The 21,391-nt window shown below is 42.1% G+C and overlaps 1 protein-coding gene across 7 annotated transcripts in view; it reads left to right on the top strand.

Annotated features, from left to right (window-relative positions):
* LOC143289152 (myosin-VIIa-like) overlaps positions 1 to 21,391 on the top strand; it is a 125,389-nt gene that overhangs the window by 72,667 nt on the left and 31,331 nt on the right. For 6 of the 7 annotated variants that reach the window (XM_076598052.1, XM_076598049.1, XM_076598051.1 and 3 more), the window contains 10 exons: positions 14 to 246; positions 1,866 to 1,983; positions 4,613 to 4,741; positions 5,187 to 5,240; positions 8,997 to 9,170; positions 10,946 to 11,173; positions 11,371 to 11,577; positions 12,576 to 12,784; positions 16,804 to 16,973; positions 18,632 to 18,816. In XM_076598052.1, the coding sequence (XP_076454167.1) occupies positions 14 to 246; positions 1,866 to 1,983; positions 4,613 to 4,741; positions 5,187 to 5,240; positions 8,997 to 9,170; positions 10,946 to 11,173; positions 11,371 to 11,577; positions 12,576 to 12,784; positions 16,804 to 16,973; positions 18,632 to 18,816 (1,707 nt within the window). The remainder of the gene's footprint in view (positions 1 to 13; positions 247 to 1,865; positions 1,984 to 4,612; positions 4,742 to 5,186; positions 5,241 to 8,996; positions 9,171 to 10,945; positions 11,174 to 11,370; positions 11,578 to 12,575; positions 12,785 to 16,803; positions 16,974 to 18,631; positions 18,817 to 21,391) is intronic. The other variant, XM_076598053.1, reaches the window with a different exon arrangement.

Genomic DNA, 21,391 nt, shown 5'->3' with positions numbered 1-21,391 from the left:
TCCTTTGCTACAGGATACGGGTGCTTCCCCCTACAGCCAGAGCTCGATGCGCCGACAGCCAAGGCGCAAGATGGTGTCGCTGACGCTGAAGAAGAAGTCGAAGCTGACGGAGGAGGTGAGGGGGAAGCTGATCCACGACTACGAGGGCGGTGGGGGGTTCAACGCTCTGCTGGAGGATCGACCCATGTCCAACCTGGAGAAACTCCACTTCATCATCGGTCATGGGATCCTGAGACCCGACCTCAGGTACAGGGCCCACGCAGATGGGAGGGAAGGAGGGAATCTTTCCACGTTTTTTACGGAAGTTCCCCCCCCCCCTTTTTTTTTTTTTTTTTTTTTTTTTTTTTTTTTTTTTTTTTGCATGTGTGAGAGGCCCACAGGGCGTTCACATGAATCGCACAAATGTGTTGGGTAAATTTTAGGGTTTTCTATAGTTCATAGTCTTGAAATAAAAGAGAATGGTGATCAGTTCTGTACTTGTAAATGAGTAAAATACTGTGAAAACATGCAAGGAGAGGCCAGAATTTGTCTGTGAAAAATGTAAATGCTACCTATGTGGCAGGGTGAAAAATGGTTGTGCATGTAAAACGCACGTGTACATATGAGTGAATGGAGTAGTTGCAGCCCATGAACACGGAAGAAGAGCAACCATAATTTTGATGTTATTGTCATCAACTCGACGGGCGCAATAGCCCAGTGGTTAAAGCGTTGGACTGTCAATCTGAGGGTCCCGGGTTCGAATCACGGTGACGGCGCCTGGTGGGCAAAGGGTGGAGATTTTTACGATCTCCCAGGTCAACATATGTGCAGACCTGCTAGTGCCTGAACCGCCTTCGTGTGTATACGCAAGCAGAAGATCAAATACGCACGTTAAAGATCCTGTAATCCATGTCGGCGTTTGGTGGGTTATGGAAACAAGAACATACCCAACATGCACACCCCCGAAAACGGAGTATGGCTGCCTACATGGCAGGGGTAAAAACAGTCATACACGTAAAAAGCCCACTCTTGTGCATACGAGTGAACGCAGAAGAAGAAGAAGAAGAAGAAGTCATCAACACTTTAACTTGTTTTGGTGCAGTACCTCAGTATTACAGTAGTGGACAGACAGGCTTAACTCATTCAGCCCTGAGCCCCAGCAATGCCCTGGTGTCAAATTTGTTTCATCAAAATAGTGTACATGTTTCTACATGTGCACAAGTCACAAAGGGAAGAAACCACAGCAGAATTTCTGGCTGTGTCCGCATGTGTCAATTTTCAGGAAAAACCGGTCGATTTCAGTTTATTTTCTTCGTTTTCTCACATCAGTGTGGCCGGGGAACCTGCAGAGGCTGTATTTTCCCCAGGATTGAATGTATTTGTATTAGTATTTCTTTTGTATCACAACAGATTTCTCTGTGTGAAATTCGGGCTGCTCTCCCCAGGGAGAGCGCGTCGCTACACTACAGCGCCACCCATTTTTTTGTATTTTTTCCTGCGTGCAATTTTATTTGTTTTTCCTATCGAAGTGGATTTTTCTACAGAATTTTGCCAGGAACAACCCTTTTGTTGCCGTGGGTTCTTTTACGTGCGCTAAGTGCATGCTGCACACGGGACCTCGGTTTATTGTCTCATCCGAATGACTAGCGTCCAGACCACCACTCAAGGTCTAGTGGAGGGGGAGAAAATATCGACGGCTGAGTAGTGATTCGAACCAGCGCGCTCAGATTCTCTCGCTTCCTAGGCGGACGTGTTACCTCTAGGCCATCACTCACTGGGTTAAGAGAGGAAGAGAGACACAGAGAGAGAGAGAGAGAATGAGTTACAGGAGAGAGAAAAATGTCTGGTGTGAGGCGTAACAGATGTTTTTTTTCTTTGTTAAACAGGGATGAAATCTACTGTCAGATCTGCAAGCAGTTGACACAGAACCCGTCGCGAAGCAGTCACGCCAGAGGCTGGATACTGCTGTGTCTGTGTGTGGGCTGCTTCCCTCCCTCAGAAAAGGTTAGCGCTGTGTGATCCGACAGTTTGTATTTGTATCATGTGTGAAGCAAATTAATTAGGACAAACATGTCGGTGGTTTGAGTGTGTGTGTGTGTGTGTGTGTGTGTGTGTGTGTGTGTGTGTTTGCATATGCATGTATTTGTGTGTTCTTATATGCATGTTTGTGTGTGTGTGTAGTGTGCATGTAGTGTAAGTATACACGCACATGTCATAGTTGTTTTTCTGTCAGATATTTTTTTTTTTCACTCGGGGAAGTTGTGTGTCAGGGCTTGCAATTTTTTTTTTTTTTTACATTGTCACTCCAAACTTTCAACTGAACAACAGTAAAGCAATTCACTGTTTTGTCATTGTGTACAGATAGACCTGTTAAACTGCAGCAGTTCTAAGAACAGAACTTGCACTCTGAAAATGGAATACAGCTGCATAAACATATAAATCCATTAAGAGATATAAGTGAAGACTGGAATACAGGAAAAGAAAAATGTATTGGCTGTTGGCTGTTTATTGTGTATGTGTTGGTCTGTACCATCTTTGAATTGATGCTGTTTACCTGGCTGTTTATTGTATATGTGTTGGTCTGTACCATCTTTGAATTGATGCTGTTTACCTGGCTGTTTATTGTGTATGTGTTGGTCTGTACCATCTTTGATTTGATGCTGTTTACCTTCCTGCATAAAATAAGTTCAGGAAACTGAAGTGGAGTGACCCTTTTCAAGTTTACAAAGTACGGATGAAAGAACCCTCAGAACAGATCAGAACAGATAGCCACTGGGCGGGTCAGCCCTTTTAGTGAATATTTAAAAGTGGTTGCCCTGCACTGTAATGTGACAGTTGTTAAGCATATGCTAGGACTGTTAACAGACTTACTTCTGAAGCAGTCTGGTTCCCAGTCCCCTCTATCATTGTGATACATTTTAATAATAAATAATAATAATAATGGCATTTATATAGCACTGGATCTTGTGCAGAGACAAATCAAAGCGCTTTCGCACCAGTCATTCACACGCATGCATAACTCTAAAACTGTAGAAACTAAAGACAAGGAAGGGCAGGCAAGGGAAGCTATTTTGGGAAGAGGTGGGTTTTAAGGCCAGACTTGAAAGAGCTGAGTGTGGAGACTTGACGAAGCGAAAGAGGAAGTACATTCCAATCGCAAGGTCCAGAAACAGAGAAAGAACGGCGGCCAACAGTCGAGTGTTTGAATCTGGGTATGCGTAAACAGAGTGGATCCGAAGCCGATTGTAGTGAGCGAGATGGAGTGTAGAGGTGCAGGCAGCCGCAGAGATAGGAAGGGGCAGTTTTGTGAATGCATCTATAACATAGAGTGCTGATATTGTACTTTATTCGGTGTGAGACAGGGAGCCAGTGGAGATGTTGCAAAAGAGGAGTGATGTGCTCAGATCTTTTCTTTCTGATGACGAGTCAGGCAGCAGAGTTTTGTATGCGCTGAAGGGACTGAGTGGATGAAGCAGGCAAACCAGACAATAGAGAGTTACAGTAGTCAAGGCGAGAGAGAATGAGAGAAATGACAAGTCTAGATGTTGCGTCAGTGGACAGATATTTCCAGACGGCACTGATGCGCCGCAGTTGACAGTAGCAGGACTGACATGTCTGATTGATAAATTTTTGCATGGACAGTGTATTGTCAAGGACAACACCGAGGTTCCTGACTGACGTGGAAAGAGGGATGGATGTACTGCCAAGTTTGATTGTGTCAATTGTGATGGAAGACAGTTTTTGTTTAGTTCCTATGATCATTGCTTCAGTTTTGTCCGCGTTCAATTGTAACTTATTTCGTGTCATCCAGTTTTGAATGTCCAGAAAGCAGTTGGATGTTTCTTGCAAGAGTGACAACAATTTTTCAGGGGTATCACTCTTCTGGAGTTGAGTGTCATCAGCATAAGAATGATGACTGATATTATGGCGGTTGATAATTTCAGCGAGAGGAGCAGTGTACTGTGTGAAGAGCACTGGGCCTAAAACAGATCCCTGTGGGACTCCATGTTTGATTTTAACGGGTTCAGATTGGAAATGATCAACAATGACAGACTGGAATCGATCAGTGAGATAAGATTTGAACCAGTTTAGAACAGTGCTGTTGATACCAAATGTAAAATGAAGACGGGAAAGAAGGATTGAATGGTCTATCGTGTCAAAGGCGGCTAACAAGTCAAGAAGAGTGAGAAGGGAAATTTTTCCTGACATTTTGTGTCTTTGTTGTGAAGCCGTTCTACTGTCTCTCACTTAACATAAAACACACACACACACACACACACACACACACAAAACCCCAACTATACTAAACTGTCCACAGTTTACTGTGCACCAGCCCCACAGCAGCTGAGTGTACTGTCAAAGCATTACTTCATCAACACACACAATGCACACATCATCATCAAAAACGCACTCAGTCCTCTTGAAAGCACCAACAGGCTTAAGGCACCAAGCGAGAATACAACAGACAGATAAAGCCCTGAATACACCAACTGCAGTATGGGAATATCTGTTCTCAGGCCATGAGAAGCAGTTGGGTGTTAGGAGTAAATCGGTACTTGAGGGAAACAAAGCGTAAAGCTGTTTTGCGACAGTTGCTTTCAGCGTGTGAGGTTTTTGTGATGTCGTGCTGCAGATGGTGAACTACCTTCTCAACTTCATCCAGAGTGGTCCCCCTGGATACTCTCCGTACTGTGAGGAGAGACTGCGCAGAACGTTTCACAACGGACCGCGCAATCAGCCTCCTAGCTGGCTGGAGTTGCAGGTAGAGAGGCTGATGTGTTGTGCGTGTGTCGTTACCGTTTGTGTTTTTGTATGAGGTGTGTGTGTGGGAGTGTCTGTGCGTATTTGTATGTGTGTGTGAGTTTGTGCAGATATGTCTGTGGGTGCATATCTGTGTCTGTGCGTGCATGTGTGTGTGTAAAAGCGAGCAGGGGAGGGAGGGTGGGGGATGAGGAGCATGTGGTGATGGGTAGGAGAAGGGGGGTGGGGGGGGAGGGTCAAGGTCAAGGGGAGTGTATTCATACATGTATGGGTATTTCATGTAGTGAAGTTCTGCCAAAAAAAAAAAAAAAGAATACACTTTTCTCTGTCTTTTATGATGATGATGATAATTATTCTATCATTATTATGGTTATTATTTATTATGTTTTTATCATTTATCTATATATATATATATTTTTTATATTTGGTTGTGTTTTCTTGCCCAGTTCAGTGCCAGTGGGTCTGAATCAGCCTTCACTCTTTCTTTCAAGGACGTTATGGTAAAACCAACTTTCAGAGGGATAGATTAATAGATAACGCTGACTCTTTGTCTTCTTTTACTTTTTTTTTTTCGTCATCACACTCGCTCTTTGCTAACAGTCTTAACTTACTTCTGTGTCCTTTTTTTTTTTTTTTTTCCAAACATAATGTTGTCTAAAACATGTTTTCTTTTCTGTTAACTCTGTGTAAAAAAAAGAAGAAAAAAAATGTGCTTTGGCTGGAGAACTGATACAGGGTTTGGGGCCTGCAGGCATAGAGCACTAGTAACCTTTAAAATGGCCTGTGTTAACTGAATAATGTGGGGTGACGCCACTGCTGAACTAATAATTTCAGATATTTGAGATTTCGGGGGGCATGCAGTCTCCCCCCCTCTTTCTCATACACACACACACACACACACACACACACTCTCTCTCTCTCTCTCTCTCTCTCTCTCTCACACACACACACACACACACTCTCTCTCACTCACTCACTCTCTCTCTCTCTCTCTCTCTCTCTCTCTCTCGCTATCACACACACACACACACACAGAATCAAAAAATTTTTTTTTTCAAAATTATGTTTTTTTTTAATGAGCTCTGTTGTTTTCCCACTTGGCATAATTCAACAGCCATCATCATTATTTCCCTTGCAGTGGTTTGATTAAGAAAAAAATTCAACTAAGGTTGACGTAAAAATATTATATGCTTTCTGAGGAGTGATTACAGAGCCTACAAAGTTTCCATAGCTTTATTTCTGTGCCTTGCTGAGCTGAAGACATTATGACAGTAATAATAGTGAAACAAAACAACAGCAACAACAATGATAGCCATAACGAAAATGATGATGATAATGATAATAATAATAATAATAATGATAATAAATCAACAAAGTCGTAAGCCTTTTTCATTCACTGATGGAGCATATGAGCAATAGAGCATTTGAGTAAGCCTGTTGACAGATTTATTGATTTTCGAATGAATTGTGGTTCTCACTCAGTGTTCATTTTCACTGGGCCAGCTTTCTTTGGAGTGTTCTTTGAGCATGTGAGGATTCTCGGAACCTTGTTCACAAGGGAAGCACAGCAAAATGCATCTTCCGATGGAGTACTTGTTTTCTCCAGTCCTTTAAATCTTGGAAGATTTCGTAGTTTTTGTGACGGCAGGGTGGAAAATTGACAAGAAATATCTTTGTGTGAATTTTTGTCGTCACTGGGGAGAAAAAAGTGAGCCAGAGGTGTCTTCAGTATTTATGTTGTAACTGAGCAAAGGTCGATGAGTCGAAGAAAGTTTTTGACCGTCTCTCTCTCTTTCTCTCAGTGGTTTTCTCTCACTGTCATTTGCCTGTAAAGCAATTTGTTGTTGTTCTTACGTTGTCTTCCTCCTGTGTGTATTTCTTCATCATGGTGAAGATTTAAAGTCTGTTTAACAAAACATGGTTTTTTTTGGTTTTTTTTTTCTTCTTCTTCTTGGTTTTAACATCTGTGTTGTTGTCATCTTGCAACTCTGGTCCATCAAAATCAGTCTCCTGTCCTATTCTTATAAGAATTATGTTACCTCCTGAAAGTTCATGATCAAGAAATGAGCTCTTCACTTTCGCACGACTTGGCACTTAACATTCTAAACAGTTTGCACATGATTTTTCTTTCTAACGACTACCATTTCCTTCGAGTTGACAGCTCTATGTATGAGATATTTACTTGTTATCCTGTAACCATTGATTGAAATGAAACAATAATTGACATATGAAAAGTACAGGAATAACTTCTTTCCTCAGAACTTGTGTTATATGGTGAAAGCATGAGAGTTTTATCAGGAAAGATTGATAGAAACGATAATGAAAACACACACACAACACACAAAAAAACAAAACAAAACCACACTTGCAAGTGTTTGTGTACTCATGCACAGAACCATAGAAATTATTTTTTTGCACCAGTATACTGCAAATCAGCCTTTTGAACTAGTTTGGGAATTTCAAGTCAAAGAATCAGTGTATGTGAGTGATATGATTATCAGGGGAAATACCATCAAAGATAATGAATCCTAGGTTGCCTGCAGAAAGAGAGAACAAAATGTTATGTGTCAAAGATGACTTTTCAAAGAGAAGCAGTCACGCATTGTTGTTTATGTAGTTTATTACAACAATGAAATTTATTTTAGGACTCATGATGTACAGAAGAGTTGGAACACTTGAAGACAGTTTCAGTTTCAGTATCAGTAGCTCAAGGAGGCGTCACTGCGTTGGGACAAATCCGTATACGCTACACCACATCTGCCAAGCAGATGCCTGACCAGCAGCGTAACCCAACGCGCTTAGTCAGGCCTTGAGACTTGAAGACAAAATCACAGTGCTTAAGGCTTTTGTGAGCTAACTGTTGCAGTGTTTTATTTTGTAGCACTATAGCAGTTAGTGGCAGTAAAACAAGTACCGTTCATTGTAGAATTCTTGTGCATTGTAAAAAACAACAAAAAACCCAACCTATTCAGAAAGCTATTTACATAGTGGATATATAGATATCCGTTTAGAAATGTAGATTTAATCATAAAGAAGTAGTAGTAGGCACTAAAATGATAAGCAGTTGGCCTCTGTACACCTTATAATTATGAAGATAGATTTTATGAAATCATTTTCTGGTGGTTTTGTTACACTATTTGATGAACAACATCAAATCATTAATGTGAAGATTCATTGTGATCTATTCAGTGAAGTAAAAGAATTGAATTGATCAGACATATTTGTATCATTGTTGAGGCGATTCTTGAACATGAGGTTTATGATTTGCTTATTTTCGAAATGCATACCAGCGCTGTGCTACTTATTTACGAAAGCTGTACAAAATTTCATGAATGTTAATATTACTGTTTTTGATTAAGGGTATAGATTTCTGGTTTTGTCAGATGAGTTTTTCTGTGTCAGTATTGTGAGCTTTACTCATTGGTGACTTGTAAATGAACATGTGTGGACTTTTGTGTTCTTTTTTGCTTAAAGCACAAGTAGTTAGGACTGATGTCAATCTGAAGATTGTGGAAGTGTGCTGGCGTTTAGTGTGTAATCATACTTACCTGTACAGTCTTAGGCTGCGTTTCATTATCATTTTTCACTGTTCAGTGAGTAGATGGCTTTGCATCTTCCATAAAAACAGTTTGCTATGAAACTGAAAAGCAGATGACAAAATGCACACATTGAGCAATGCATTGTATCTGTGTACAGCTTAGTGTACAAGCAAACATTTGCTGCGTTGTTACAATTAAAATCAGAATGAAGTCACAGAACAGAAATACTTATTTCTGATCTGTACAGAAAAGTAGCAATGTATTAATTACATTTTTAAGATTTTTTTCTTCTTCTTATTTATATTTTACCTGAGATAGTGTATGGCCCCATGTGGTTGACTTATCAGTGAGACCTAGAGTCTGTTTGATTTGAGGCAGAAAGATGTTTGAAAAAAATTACTTATTCCTTTCTACGTTTGGTCAGATAAGAGGCGTGGTATTTTTGTAAGAGATGTGATATTTTTTTATAAGAGATTTGATAGATGCGATGTTTCTTTTATGCAATTTTATTTTTTAATTTTTTTGGTAAGAGATGTGACATTTTTGTCAAAACTATTTTAAAGCTATTGTCAGGGTTACCCGCAGATGCCCACAGGGGACACAACTCTTATAGCATGTTTGTCTACACATGTTGCCACACTTGACATAGCTGTATGCACTTTTTTTTCGTGCCTTTTAAAAATTTTTTTTTTTTTACGCTTTTTGTGTTGTTTCTAGACGTCTAAGTCAAAGAAACCGCTGCTGCTGCCGATCACATTCATGGACGGCACCACAAAGACCCTGGCCGCTGATTCCGCCACCACATCCCGTGAGCTGTGTCAGCAGCTGTCCGAGAAAATCGGCCTGAAGGACCAGTTTGGCTTCTCCCTCTACATTGCTCTCTTCGATAAAGTGAGTTATCACCAGTGGGCGTGGTTGCTGAATGGTCAGAGTGCTGGACTCTTGCCAAAGTTTCCGGAGTTTGGTCTCCACTATCTGATGTGATGGCCTAGAGGTAACGCGTCCGCCTAGGAAGCGAGAGAATCTGAGCGCGCTGGTTTGAATCACGGCTCAGCTGCCGATATTTTCTCCCCCTCCACTAGACCTTGAGTGGTGGTTGGACGCTAGTCATTCGGATGAGACGATAAACCGAGGTCCCGTGTGCAGTATGCACTTAGTGCACGTAAAAGAACCCACGGCAACAAAAGGGTTGTTCCTGGCAAAATTCTGCTGAAAAATCCACTTCGATTGAAAAAACAAATTAAAAAAAAAACTCCACGCAGGAAAAAAATACAAAAAAATGGGTGGCATTGTAGTGTAGCGACGTTCTCTCCCAGGGGAGGGCAGCGCGAATTTCACACAGAGAAATCTGTTGTGATAAAAAGAAATACAAATACAAACAAAATACAAATACAAATACTATTGGGTACACCTGGTGGGTTGAGGGGTGGAGATTTTTCCGATCTCCCAGGTCAACATTTGGTGTGAACCTGCTACTGCCTGAACCCTCTTTGCGTGAAAACACATGGAGAAGATCAGATATGCACATTAATAATCATAATTATCTGTGTCAGTGTTAGGTAGGTTCTGCATGGGGATCAGAACTTTTTTTTTTTTTTTTTTTTTTTGCTGCCCCATTATCTGCGCCGTTTCAGTGGCATTACTCCCACGCCGCTCATTTAGATTCCCCAATACTAGATCAGAACATACCCAAGCATGCTCAGCCCCTGAATAACAGTGTATGCCTGCTTAAATGGCATGGTGAGAACGGTCATACGCTTAAAAGCCTACTAGACGGGCGCAATCGCCGAGTGGTTAAAGCGTTGGACTGTCAATCTGAGGGTCCCGGGTTCGAATCACGGTGACGGCGCCTGGTGGGTAAAGGGTGGAGATTTTTACGATCTCCCAGGTCAACATATGTGCAGACCTGCTAGTGCCTGAACCCCCTTCGTGTGTATATGCAAGCAGAAGATCAAATACACACGTTAAAGATCCTGTAATCCATGTCAGCGTTCGGAGGGTTATGGAAACAAGAACATACCCAGCATGCACACCCCCGAAAACGGAGTATGGCTGCCTACATGGCGGGGTAAAAACGGTCATACACGTAAAAGCCCACTCGTGTACATATGAGTGAACGCAGAAGAAGAAGAAGAAGAAAAAGCCTACTAGTACATACAAGTGAACATAGGGGTTGCAGCCCATGAACATGAGAAGAAGAAGTGGGTACTCACCAGTTTCATGTGCAGAACATGGTCCATGCACCATGGAAAAGCTATTAAACCATGGAAAAACAATAAACCATAGAAAAGCTATTAAACCATGGAAAAGCGATAAACCATTGAAAAGCAATAAACCACAGAAAAGCGATTAAACCATGGAAAAGCAGTTAAACCATGGAAAAGCTATTAAACCATGGAAAAGCAATAAACCATGGAAAAGCTATTAAACCATGGAAAAGCTATTAAACCATGGAAAAGCTATTAAACCATGGAAAAGCGATAAACAAACCCTTGGAAAAATGATCAAACCATGGGAAAACGATGAAACAATAGAAAAGCAATATAAACTGCGAACAAGTAGTAACCAACCTACCTGTGATTAAACCATGGGAAAACAACTAAAGCATGGAAAAGCAATACAAACTGCAGAGAGAAGCAGTAACCGACCTACCTGTGTGGCTCCAGGTGTCGTCGCTGGGCAGTGGGGGTGACCACGTGATGGATGCCATCTCGCAGTGCGAGCAGTACGCAAAGGAGCAGGGGGCCCAGGAGCGCAACGCCCCCTGGCGGCTCTTCTTCCGCAAGGAGATCTTTGCCCCCTGGCACGACCCCAGCGAGGACCAGGTGTCGACCAACCTCATCTTCCAGCAGGTGGTGCGGGGGCTGCGCTTCGGGGAGTACCGCTGTGATAAGGTGGGTCAGGTCGGGTCAGGTCGAATCGGGTCGGGTCGGGTCAGGTCGTCTTTTTTGTTTGTTTGTTTAGTTCATTTTGGTTTTTTTCTGTTTCATTTCTTGTGTATGTGGGAGCATGGGGGGTGTTCCCTTCATTGGGGAGTTTCCCTTCCTTGAGAAACTGAGAAAAACAAAGAGGATCATTCTGTTCTCCACAGGAGGAGGACCTGGCGATGATCGCGGCCCAGCAGTACTTCCTGGAGTACGGCAACAGCGTGGTTCCGGAGCGTCTGCAGGCGTTGCTGCCGTCATACCTCCCTGAGGCCAGCCTACACAAGCCCAACGCCATGGACCTGTGGCTGAAACTCATCATCAGCAAGCTGCGAGCTAGCTACTTCTCCGACAACCGAATCAGGCAGGAAAAGGTCAGTGATTTTTAATTTTGTTTTTTTGAAAATGGAAACATTTTTGTTTAAGATGGCTATTGATTTTTTTTTTTTTTTTTAATTCTTTGGAATTTCCCTATAAAGGGAGAATGGCTATATCAGGGGAAACTGCTTACAGCTAGCAAAGACAGCATGAAACAAACAGCAGTGGAGATTCTGGTGGTGTGTCTCCTTACATGTCGCAGACTTACCGTTTCTATATTGTCTTGTTTTAGAGGAATATTTTACTTACTCATTTCCAGCATGTAACATCAGTGTCTTTGTTTCTGACTCGTGTGTGTTTTCACATATTGTGACTCTGTGCAGTAACCTGGTGTTTCGGTTGTGTGTGTGTGTATTTGTGTGTGGTGTGTGTGTGTGTGTGTTTGCGTATGTGTATGTGTCAGAGGTAAACTAACAAAATCATTTTCTCTGGAAATACTTGTTTGTCAATACCAAATTCGGATTAAACATAGAGAAATAAAAATTCTTTCCACCCATACCAATTAAAGATTGTACGATTTCAGGGATAATCCACATTTCCGGATTGTGAACGTTTCATTTCACACTTGAGCCATGAAGGCTTGGCTCCTTGTTGTCTTCAGTTTAACGTCTTTCCACTTGAAGTGATATTAGACAGAAAAAAAAAACGAAAAAAAACCCAACAAAACCTGGGGGTAGGGGTTGTGGGAGGGGAGTGGGGGTAAAAGTGTGTGTATGTGTGGAGGGTGAATAGGGAGAGACAACGCTAGGGAAAATGGAAACGTTATAAATGCCAATATCAAACAACTATAACAAATGTCCTATTGGACTACGCAGCAAACCTTCTGCAACATATTGGAATTGTTAATAACACATTCAAAAGAACTTTTGGTGAAGTCTGGTAAAGTCTTGGCTCCTTGTCTCCATCGTATGCGTGTGAGTTTGTGTGAGTTTGTGTGTGTGTGTGTATGGAACAGTGGTGTGTGGTCATCAACATCATGAGTTGAACTCTTCAGGTGAAGGAAGACATCGTCAGCTACGCCAAGTACAAATGGCCGCTGCTCTTCTCCCGTTTCTACGAAGCGTACAAGTTCTCAGGGCCCAGCCTGCCGAAGAACGATGTCATCATCGCCATCAATTGGACAGGGGTGTATGTCGTCGACGATCAGGAGCAGGTGCTGCTGGAGTTGTCTTTCCCTGAAATAACGGCCATCTCCAGCAGCAGGTGAGTTAAGATAAGAATAACTTTATTATCTCCAACTGGAGAAATTTGGTCAGGTGCATTATCACAACATAGACAAGTAAACAACATGGGGACCATAACTGTAAAAGCCAACAACAGCCCCTACAAATATTACGAAGATACAAATGTAAAAAATATCACATACATCGTTTCATACATACATCCACACACTGCAGGTTATAACTAGTATTCTTAATGTAAAAACAGAAAGAATTAAGAAACATTATTTGAATGTAATTATAAACATAGCCTACTATACTGCACATTGATTATAATAGACAGATAAGATAAAAATAAAGATGAATTGCGGAAAACCACAACCAGATAATCAGCACACACCCGCACCCCCCCCCCCACCCACCGCACACATGCGGATAACTTGATTAAACAAGAGTAATAAATATATGTTCTCAAATAAAAGCATTTCACATATTCGCTTTTAAAAACATTGCAGTTGGGGAGGAAGGCGGCAGAGTGGATAAGATGCCCATCTGCCAATACAGTGTCCTTGAGGGTGTTGGTTCTTCTTCTTCTTCTTCTGCGTTCACTCGTATGCACACGAGTGGGCTTTTACGTGTATGACCGTTCTTTACCCTGCCATGTAGGCAGCCATACTCCGTTTTCGGGGGTGTGCATGCTGGGTATGTTCTTGTTTCCATAACCCACCGAACGCTGACATGGATTACAGGATCTTTAACGTGCGTATTTGATCTTCTGCTTGCATATACACACGAAGGGGGTTCAGGCACTAGCAGGTCTGCACATATGTTGACCTGGGAGATCGTAAAAATCTCCACCCTTTACCCACCAGGCGCCGCCACCGTGATTCGAACCCGGGACCCTCAGATTGACAGTCCAACGCTTTAACCACTCGGCTATTGCGCCCGTCTGGGTGTTGGTTCAATTCCTGTTTTTGATCTTTCTCCCAAGTTTGACTGGAAAATCAGACTGACCGTCTAGTCATTCGGATGAGACAATACACCAAGGCCCTGTGTGCAGCACACATTTAGCGCACTGAAAAAAGCCCCAAACCCATGGCAATGACAGTGTTGTCCTCTGGCAAAATTCCGTAGAAGAAATCCACTCAGATAGGTGCACACAAATATACATACCAGCACTCAAGGCCTGACTAAGCAGGTTGGGTTATGCTGCTATCAGGCATCTGCCAAGCAGAGTGGTGTAGTGCATATGGATTTGTCAGAACGTAGACGCGCGCAATAGCCGAGGGTCCCGGGTTCGAATCACGGTGACGGCGCCTGGTGGGTAAAGGGTGGAGATTTTTACGATCTCCCAGGTCAACATATGTGCAGACCTGCTTGTGCCTGAACCCCCTTCGTGTGTATATGCAAGCAGAAGATCAAATGCGCACGTTAAAGATCCTGTAATCCATGTCAGCGTTCGGTGGGTTATGGAAACAAGAACATACCAAGCATGCACACCCCCGAAAACGGAGTATGGCTGCCTACATGGCGGGGTAAAAACGGTCATACACGTAAAAGCCCACTCGTGTGCATACGAGTGAACGCAGAAGAAGAAGAAGAAGTCAGAATGTAGTGACAGCTCCTTGAGAAACTGAAACGTAAAACCGAAACTGAGTTGAGGGATGAAAGGGGCAGGGGGTTGGGGGGATGAACAGAAGTGGGAGTGGTAGCTTGAATGAAATACGACTGCTTGAGATCTTCTTCTTCTTCTTCGTTCGTGGGCTGCAACTCCCACGTTCACTCGTATGTACACGAGTGGGCTTTTACATGTATGATCGTTTTTACCCCGCCATGTAGGCAGCCATACTCCATTTTCGGAGATGTGCATGCTGGGTGTGTTCTAGTTTCCATAACCCACCGAACGCTGACATGGATTACAGGATCTTTAACATGCGTATTTGATCTTCTGCTTGCGTATACACACGAAGGGGGCTCAGGCACTGGCACGTCTGCACATATGTTGACCTGGGAGATTGGAAAAATCTCCACCCTTCACTCACCAGGCGCTGTTACCGAGATTTGAACCCGGGACCTTGCTTTAACTACTCGGCTACTGCACCTGTCACTGCTTGAGATCAGTCTTTGTCAAATTGGACAGTCCATTCCCAGGATGAATTTTATCTCTGGTTAATCTTGTTTGAATCGTAATAGTTAATTCACTTTGGGTAAATTTTATTTTAGTGGTTTAACTTATTCAAACTTTAGAGTTAATTCACACAGGATGAATTATATTTTAGAGGTCAGTCTTATTCAGTTTGTAGAGTTAGTTCACAGAGGATGAATATCATTTGTGTACATATGCATGCAGAAATCCAAATGCACTTAATAGAGATCCCATAATCCATGTCAGTGTTTGGTGGCTTGTGGAAACAAAAAAAATATTTAGCATGCTTACTCATGTTAAAGAGGTCCTGTCCAGAATCGCGCAGACTACTGCCGCACTGAGTCGACTGAAGACTATATGGAAGGACAAAAAGATCTCCCTCTCGTCCAAAATCAGGCTAATGCGCTCCCTCATCTTCTCAATATTTCTATACGCTTGCGAATCCTGGACCCTCACTGCAGAACTCCAGAGAAGAATCCAGGCCCTGGAAATGAGATGCTTCCGCAAGATCCTGAACATTACATACAAAGACCACATCACAAATGAGGAAGTGAAAAGAAGAGTCCAAAACGCCATTGGCCCATTCAAAGACCTGCTAACCACAGTGAAGGAACGCAAGCTCCGCTGGTATGGACACGTCACACGATCAGACAGCCTAGCCAAGACCATCCTGCAGGGTACCGTACAAGGAAGGAGGAAGAGAGGCAGACAGAGAAAGCGGTGGGAGGACAACATCAAAGAGTGGACGGGCCTGCCATTTGCCACAACTCAAAGGGCCGCTGAGGACCGAGGCAGGTGGCGCGAGCTGACCAGGCAGTCATCCATGGTGCCCCAACGACCCACCCACGGGTCAAGGGATAGATGAGAGACTCCTGAAAATGGACTAAGGATGCCCACATAGTTGGTTAAACACGGTATTACACATAAAAAGCTTACTCGTACTTACAAGTGAACATGGGAGTGAATGCAAAAGGAGAACTGCGACAAAGATAATGACATTTATTATGATTTTTGTTGTTCTATTTGTCCATTCAAAGACCATGACAAATGTCCATGTTTTGTGCACCGAGAAGTCTAGCTATGTTCATATTTTAGTGCCATGAAAGTCAAGAGAAACTCTTCTTGGGTATTCTGTGATATGAGCAGTGTCAGCAGTATGAAGGTTATTATTTGTAATGTTGTTTGTGTGTTTCCTATTGGTTGTCTGAATTGGAAGCCTGCCAGGCTGTCGAGTCCCCGAGGTTGAATGGGTTAAGGGGAGTAACATATTTACAAATGAGTTTTATGTTTTTAAATGGATTTCCCTCCTTTGGACCATGTCTGCTGCTGACCATTTGTGTGTGAGAATATGTTTAAAAGTGTAACCCACTGAAATCTAGATTTAGGGTTTGTTCAGCAAGATGGCTACTCATTGTTCAACTCAACGTTTTAGACTGCAAAAACTGACAGACTAACATTAAAACAAGGTTTTGACAAAGAAGATAAAGTAGCAGAGCTCTTGTAGTGGTTTTTTGTGTTTCAAATAGATACCAAGGAGCCCAAAGTGTGATAAGCAATAGAATAGTGACTAGAATAGTGACTTAAGTGTTTGTGACTGACATCACAGGATCTATTTTTCTTGGGCCTGTTTGGGTACCTTTTTGTGTTGACTGTGGAATATTTATATCAGCATCCACAGAGATGAGGTAAGAATACTTATAAACCTTATGTTTTGCACTTTCTTGTGATCACTGTTTTGTCTGTCTCAGAATCAGGGTTGAGTTTTTTTCAAAAGAATCATGAAAAACCATGCGCGGCTCAAGGTTATGTCTGGGACTCTATGGAGTTAACCTTAAAATTCCTCCATCCTTGTGAACAGGCTGGTGGAGCCTTACAGTTACAAAAGATTCCTGAGTTCCTGATATCCTTTCGTGCAGGCTAGGCAAGATTCACGGGCAGAGTTTCACTCTGGCGCTAGTGAAGGGAGACGAGTACACCTTCAACTCGCCTAACGCCGAAGACATTCGCGACCTGGTTCTCACTTTCCTGGAGGGTCTGAAGAAACGCTCCAAATACGTCATCGCCATCCAGGATTACTCCGCACGAGGTGGGCGTCGGTGGTGTGGTCATGTACCTGTGTTTTTGTCTATGAGAGTGTTAATGTCAGGGGGTTTTGCTGCTGGTAAGGCATCTGCTTGGCAGATGTGGTGTAGTGTATATGGAGTTATCTGAATGCTGCTGCCAGACCACCGGCTCCCCAAGAAACTGCTGTACGGTGAACTCCAACATGGCAAGCGCTCCCATGGAGGCCAAAAGAAGCGCTTCAAAGACACTCTGAAAGCTTCTCTGAAGGCCTTCAGCATCAGCCACAACACATGGGAGCTGAATGCAATGGACAGACCAAAGTGGCGTTCAGCTGTCCACAAAGGCGCCAAATCCTGTGAGGCCAACAGAATCGCTGCAGCAGAGCAACGCAGACAGGCCAGGAAAAGCAAGTCCCTGACAGCCGCCACCATCCCCTGTCCACACTGCGTCAGAACCTTCCGGGCGCAGATTGGCCTGACCAGTCATCTGCGCACCCACAGAGCCCAACCCACCCACCCCCAGGATGACTAGATGGTCCTCGTCGATCCCGACGGACGAACCATACACATCTGAATGCTGTGACGGCTCCTTGAGTTACTGAACTAAAATGGGGGAGGGGGCGCTTGCTTTGTGAATTTGGATTGTGCTTTGTTGTTTGTCTGTTGGTGTTGTTTTGTCTTTCATACTCGTTCATTCACATGCACACACATACACACACACACACACACATGCACATGCGCACACACACGCACACGTACACATACACTCTCTCTCTTGTTGGGGTGCTTCTCTATGAACTTGGATTGTGCTTTATTGTCTGTCTCTCTTTCACACACATTCATTCATACACACACACACACACACACACACACACACATCTTTTTCATGTGTAATGTCACCAAAATGTCTTGAAAGTGAAAAGACATCTGTCTCAAGCACACACACGAACACACACACACACACACACACACGTACACGCACACACAGAGAGTAAAATTGGGAAAATTATTGATATGTATTTGTTGTTTTCTTAATTTCTTTTTGTTTTTGACTTGGAGTAAATGCTTGCAAGTAGATATTGAACAACATTTCTAGCAAAACATGAACACAAGACCAAGGGGGCTGTTAGCATCATAAGAATTGTGAGAAACACTTCATGTAGAGCACAGCCTTCAGTTCCCCTGCAAACATCAGCCACTTCTAAAGTATTCAGTTTTATCAGCACTATCTTTCAATTTTTTCCCCCTTCTTTATATGCATTACCTACCTGCTCAATTAATTTTTTTATATAATAATCTTTGACGCTTTTTGACGTTGCTGATGATATAAAAATAACAATTCTGTCTTCGGACGTGTGTTGTGCATGATTGACAGATTATTGACAGATGCCTGCTATTCCTTGACACAATAAAACTTGTCTCGTATGTCTTTTGAAATCTTATATAAGAGTCTCAATTTCAGTTTTTCTTTGTGGGGCCTCCAACCTCCTTTTTCCAACTTTTTTTTCTCTAACTATATTTTTTTTATGTGTATATGTAAAGTAGAAATCAAACTGGCCATGAGCTGGGATACAAGCAACATGATTTAATATAGAAATAAAATTTAAAGTTTAAAAACAAAAAACAATGACAACCCTTCACACAGAAAAAAAAGAAGTCATTTCTCCACAATCCATTGCAGATGGTCCCAACTTCCTGTCCTTCCAAAAGGGCGACCTGATCATCCTGGATCTTGCTGATGGGGAGACGATCATGAATGCTGGGTGGTGTTCTGGAGAGAACGCTCGCACTGGGAACAAGGGCGTCTTCCCTGCAGAGTGTGTCTACATCCTGCCAACCATCACCCGACCGCCCGATGAGATCCTGGTATGGGAATATGAAGTATTCGCTTCCGCCAGCAGTGTTTTTCCCTCATGGCTTATATTTATATATATATATTAACCTCCTCAGTGCCCCGTGACGTATATGTACGTTAACCTCTTTGATACTGAGTGGGCATGGCACAGGCAGGGGTGGTGGCAGTTGGAGGATGTGAAATTACAATCTTTGTGTTAAATGAACTTCTAAGTATCAGAATTTGATATTCTGTTTATTCTCCTTTCAGAAAAAAAAAGTATAGGTTATACTTTCTTGCAATAGTTGACATGCTGGAATTTTTTGTTAATTATTACCCTCCGCTGGCAAATATGAGCACAAAATAATGCTTGGCACTGAAGAGGTTAAACACTTTTCCTCCAGGACTCTCCCCCATGAACAACACAACCTGCACTGAACCTCCTTCTTCTTCGTTCATGGGCTGCAACTCTCACGTTCACTTGTACGTACGTGAGTGGGCTTTTACCTGTATGACCGTTTTTACCCCGCCATGTAGGCAGCCATACTCCGTTTTCGGGGGTATGCATGCTGGGTATGTTCTTGTTTCCATAACCCACCAAATGCTTACACAGATTACAAGATCTTTACCGTGCATATTTGATCTTCTTTTTGCGTGTACACATGAAGGGGGTTCAGGCACAAGCAGGTCTGCACATATATTGACCTGGAGATCGGAAAAATCTCCACCCTTTACACACCAGGCGCCGTTACTGAGATTCAAACCTGAGACTATCAAATTGAAAGTCCAACGCTTTAACCTCTTGGCTATTTTGCCCGTCTTTCTTTGAACCAAGACCCAGGCCTTAATCGGCTTGACCTCATGATTTTTTGCCGGTAGATCCTTGAACTCAACTTAGGGTCAGTCTTCTGTTTGTTTACAGAAAGCACACCAAAATACACATGTGTGACTGTGTTCTTGCGTATACTAAAAAAAAAAAGAAAAAAAAAGAAAAAGACTGTGTGCACACATGTCCACACATAAAGAGCACAGGGAAATTGAAAAGTGTCTGTCAGTGATAATAATAATAATAATAATAATAATAATAATAATAGTAATAATAATGGATACTTATATAGCACACTATCCAGAAATCTGCTCTAGGTGCTTTACAAAAACGCTTTGTTAACATAAAACATTACATCTATGTTACATACACACACGAAAATGTGACTACGCACGCACGCACGCACGCACGCACGCACGCACGCACACTGCATACATACATTTTAACAATACATGTCTATCTAACAGCTACCCTAACACATACGCACACACAGGCAGGCACAAACTTACATAAAGAACAGCAATAATATTTTGACGTGGGTGTTTTTCATTGACATTTCTGTTAACAATAAGACAGGTAAAAATATTTTGACTTGGATGTTTTTGTTTGTCGACATGTCTGTTAATAAGAACAGCAAGAATATTTTGACTCAGATATTTACATTGACATGTCAAGAACAGCAAGAATATTTTGACTTGGTTGCTTTCGTCAACAACACTTGCCCCTGTGAGAATAATCATGGAATTTTCTGCATGACTTACTTCAGCATGGCAGCCGACTGTGCAAGGTTGTCAAAGTTTATTCCAAATTATACATGCAGCCGCAAGCACACGTGGACAGACACATGCTGACACCTCATATTCACATATGTTGAGAGGTGGCCTAGTGGCAATGTGTTTACCTTGGAAGCGAGAGAATCTGAGCGCACAGTTTTGAATCCCACATGTGCCAGTGTTTTCTCCCCCTGAAACTGCATGTTTGGTGCATATCTGTTATGCATATGCGTGTGTATGTGTGAATGTGTGTCTGCATTTTTTTTTACATTTATTTGCTTATTTATCATTGTTATCTTTAAAAAAAAATTTATATTATTTATTATTTTATTTTATTATTATTATTATTACTATTATTATTATTATTATTATTATTATTTATTTATTTATTTTATTTTATTTTATTTATATTTATTTATTTATTTATTTATTTTTGCATGCTTATAGTTGACTTCATCAAGTTTTTGTGCCTTATACATATTATTATTAGTAGTTGTAGTTCTTTTTTTTAATGTATTTATCTATTATTTATTTACTTTTTTTTTTTTCTCAAGGCCTGAGTAAGCGCGTTGGGTTACGCTGCTGGTCAGGCATCTGCTTGGCAGATGTGGTGTAGCGTATATGGATTTGTCCGAATGCAGTGACGCCTCCTTGAGCTACTGAAACTGAAACTGAAATCTCCCCCTCCACTAGACCTAGAGTGGTGGTCTGGACACTAGTCATTTGGATGAGGCAATAAACTGACGTCCTGTATACAGCATGCACTTAGCAAAATTAAAGAACCCATTGCAGCCAAAAAAAAAGGTGTCCTCGGTAAAATTCTGTAGAAAAATCCACTTTGATAGGAAAACAAATACACTTGCAAGCAGAAAAGAATGTTTTGGAATGGGTGACGCTCTCACTGTAGTGACACACTCTCCCTGGGGAGAGGGGTCTGAATTTCACACAGAGGAATCTGTTGTGATAAAGGAGTACTGCAATAGAATAGAATAGAATAGAATAGAATAC

Source organism: Babylonia areolata, chromosome 13, assembly GCF_041734735.1.
Source record: "Babylonia areolata isolate BAREFJ2019XMU chromosome 13, ASM4173473v1, whole genome shotgun sequence".
NCBI classification, from domain to species: Eukaryota; Metazoa; Mollusca; class Gastropoda; order Neogastropoda; family Buccinidae; genus Babylonia; species Babylonia areolata.
Note: the sequence above shows the minus strand (reverse complement) of the source record. Positions and strands in the feature narration are given on the sequence as shown.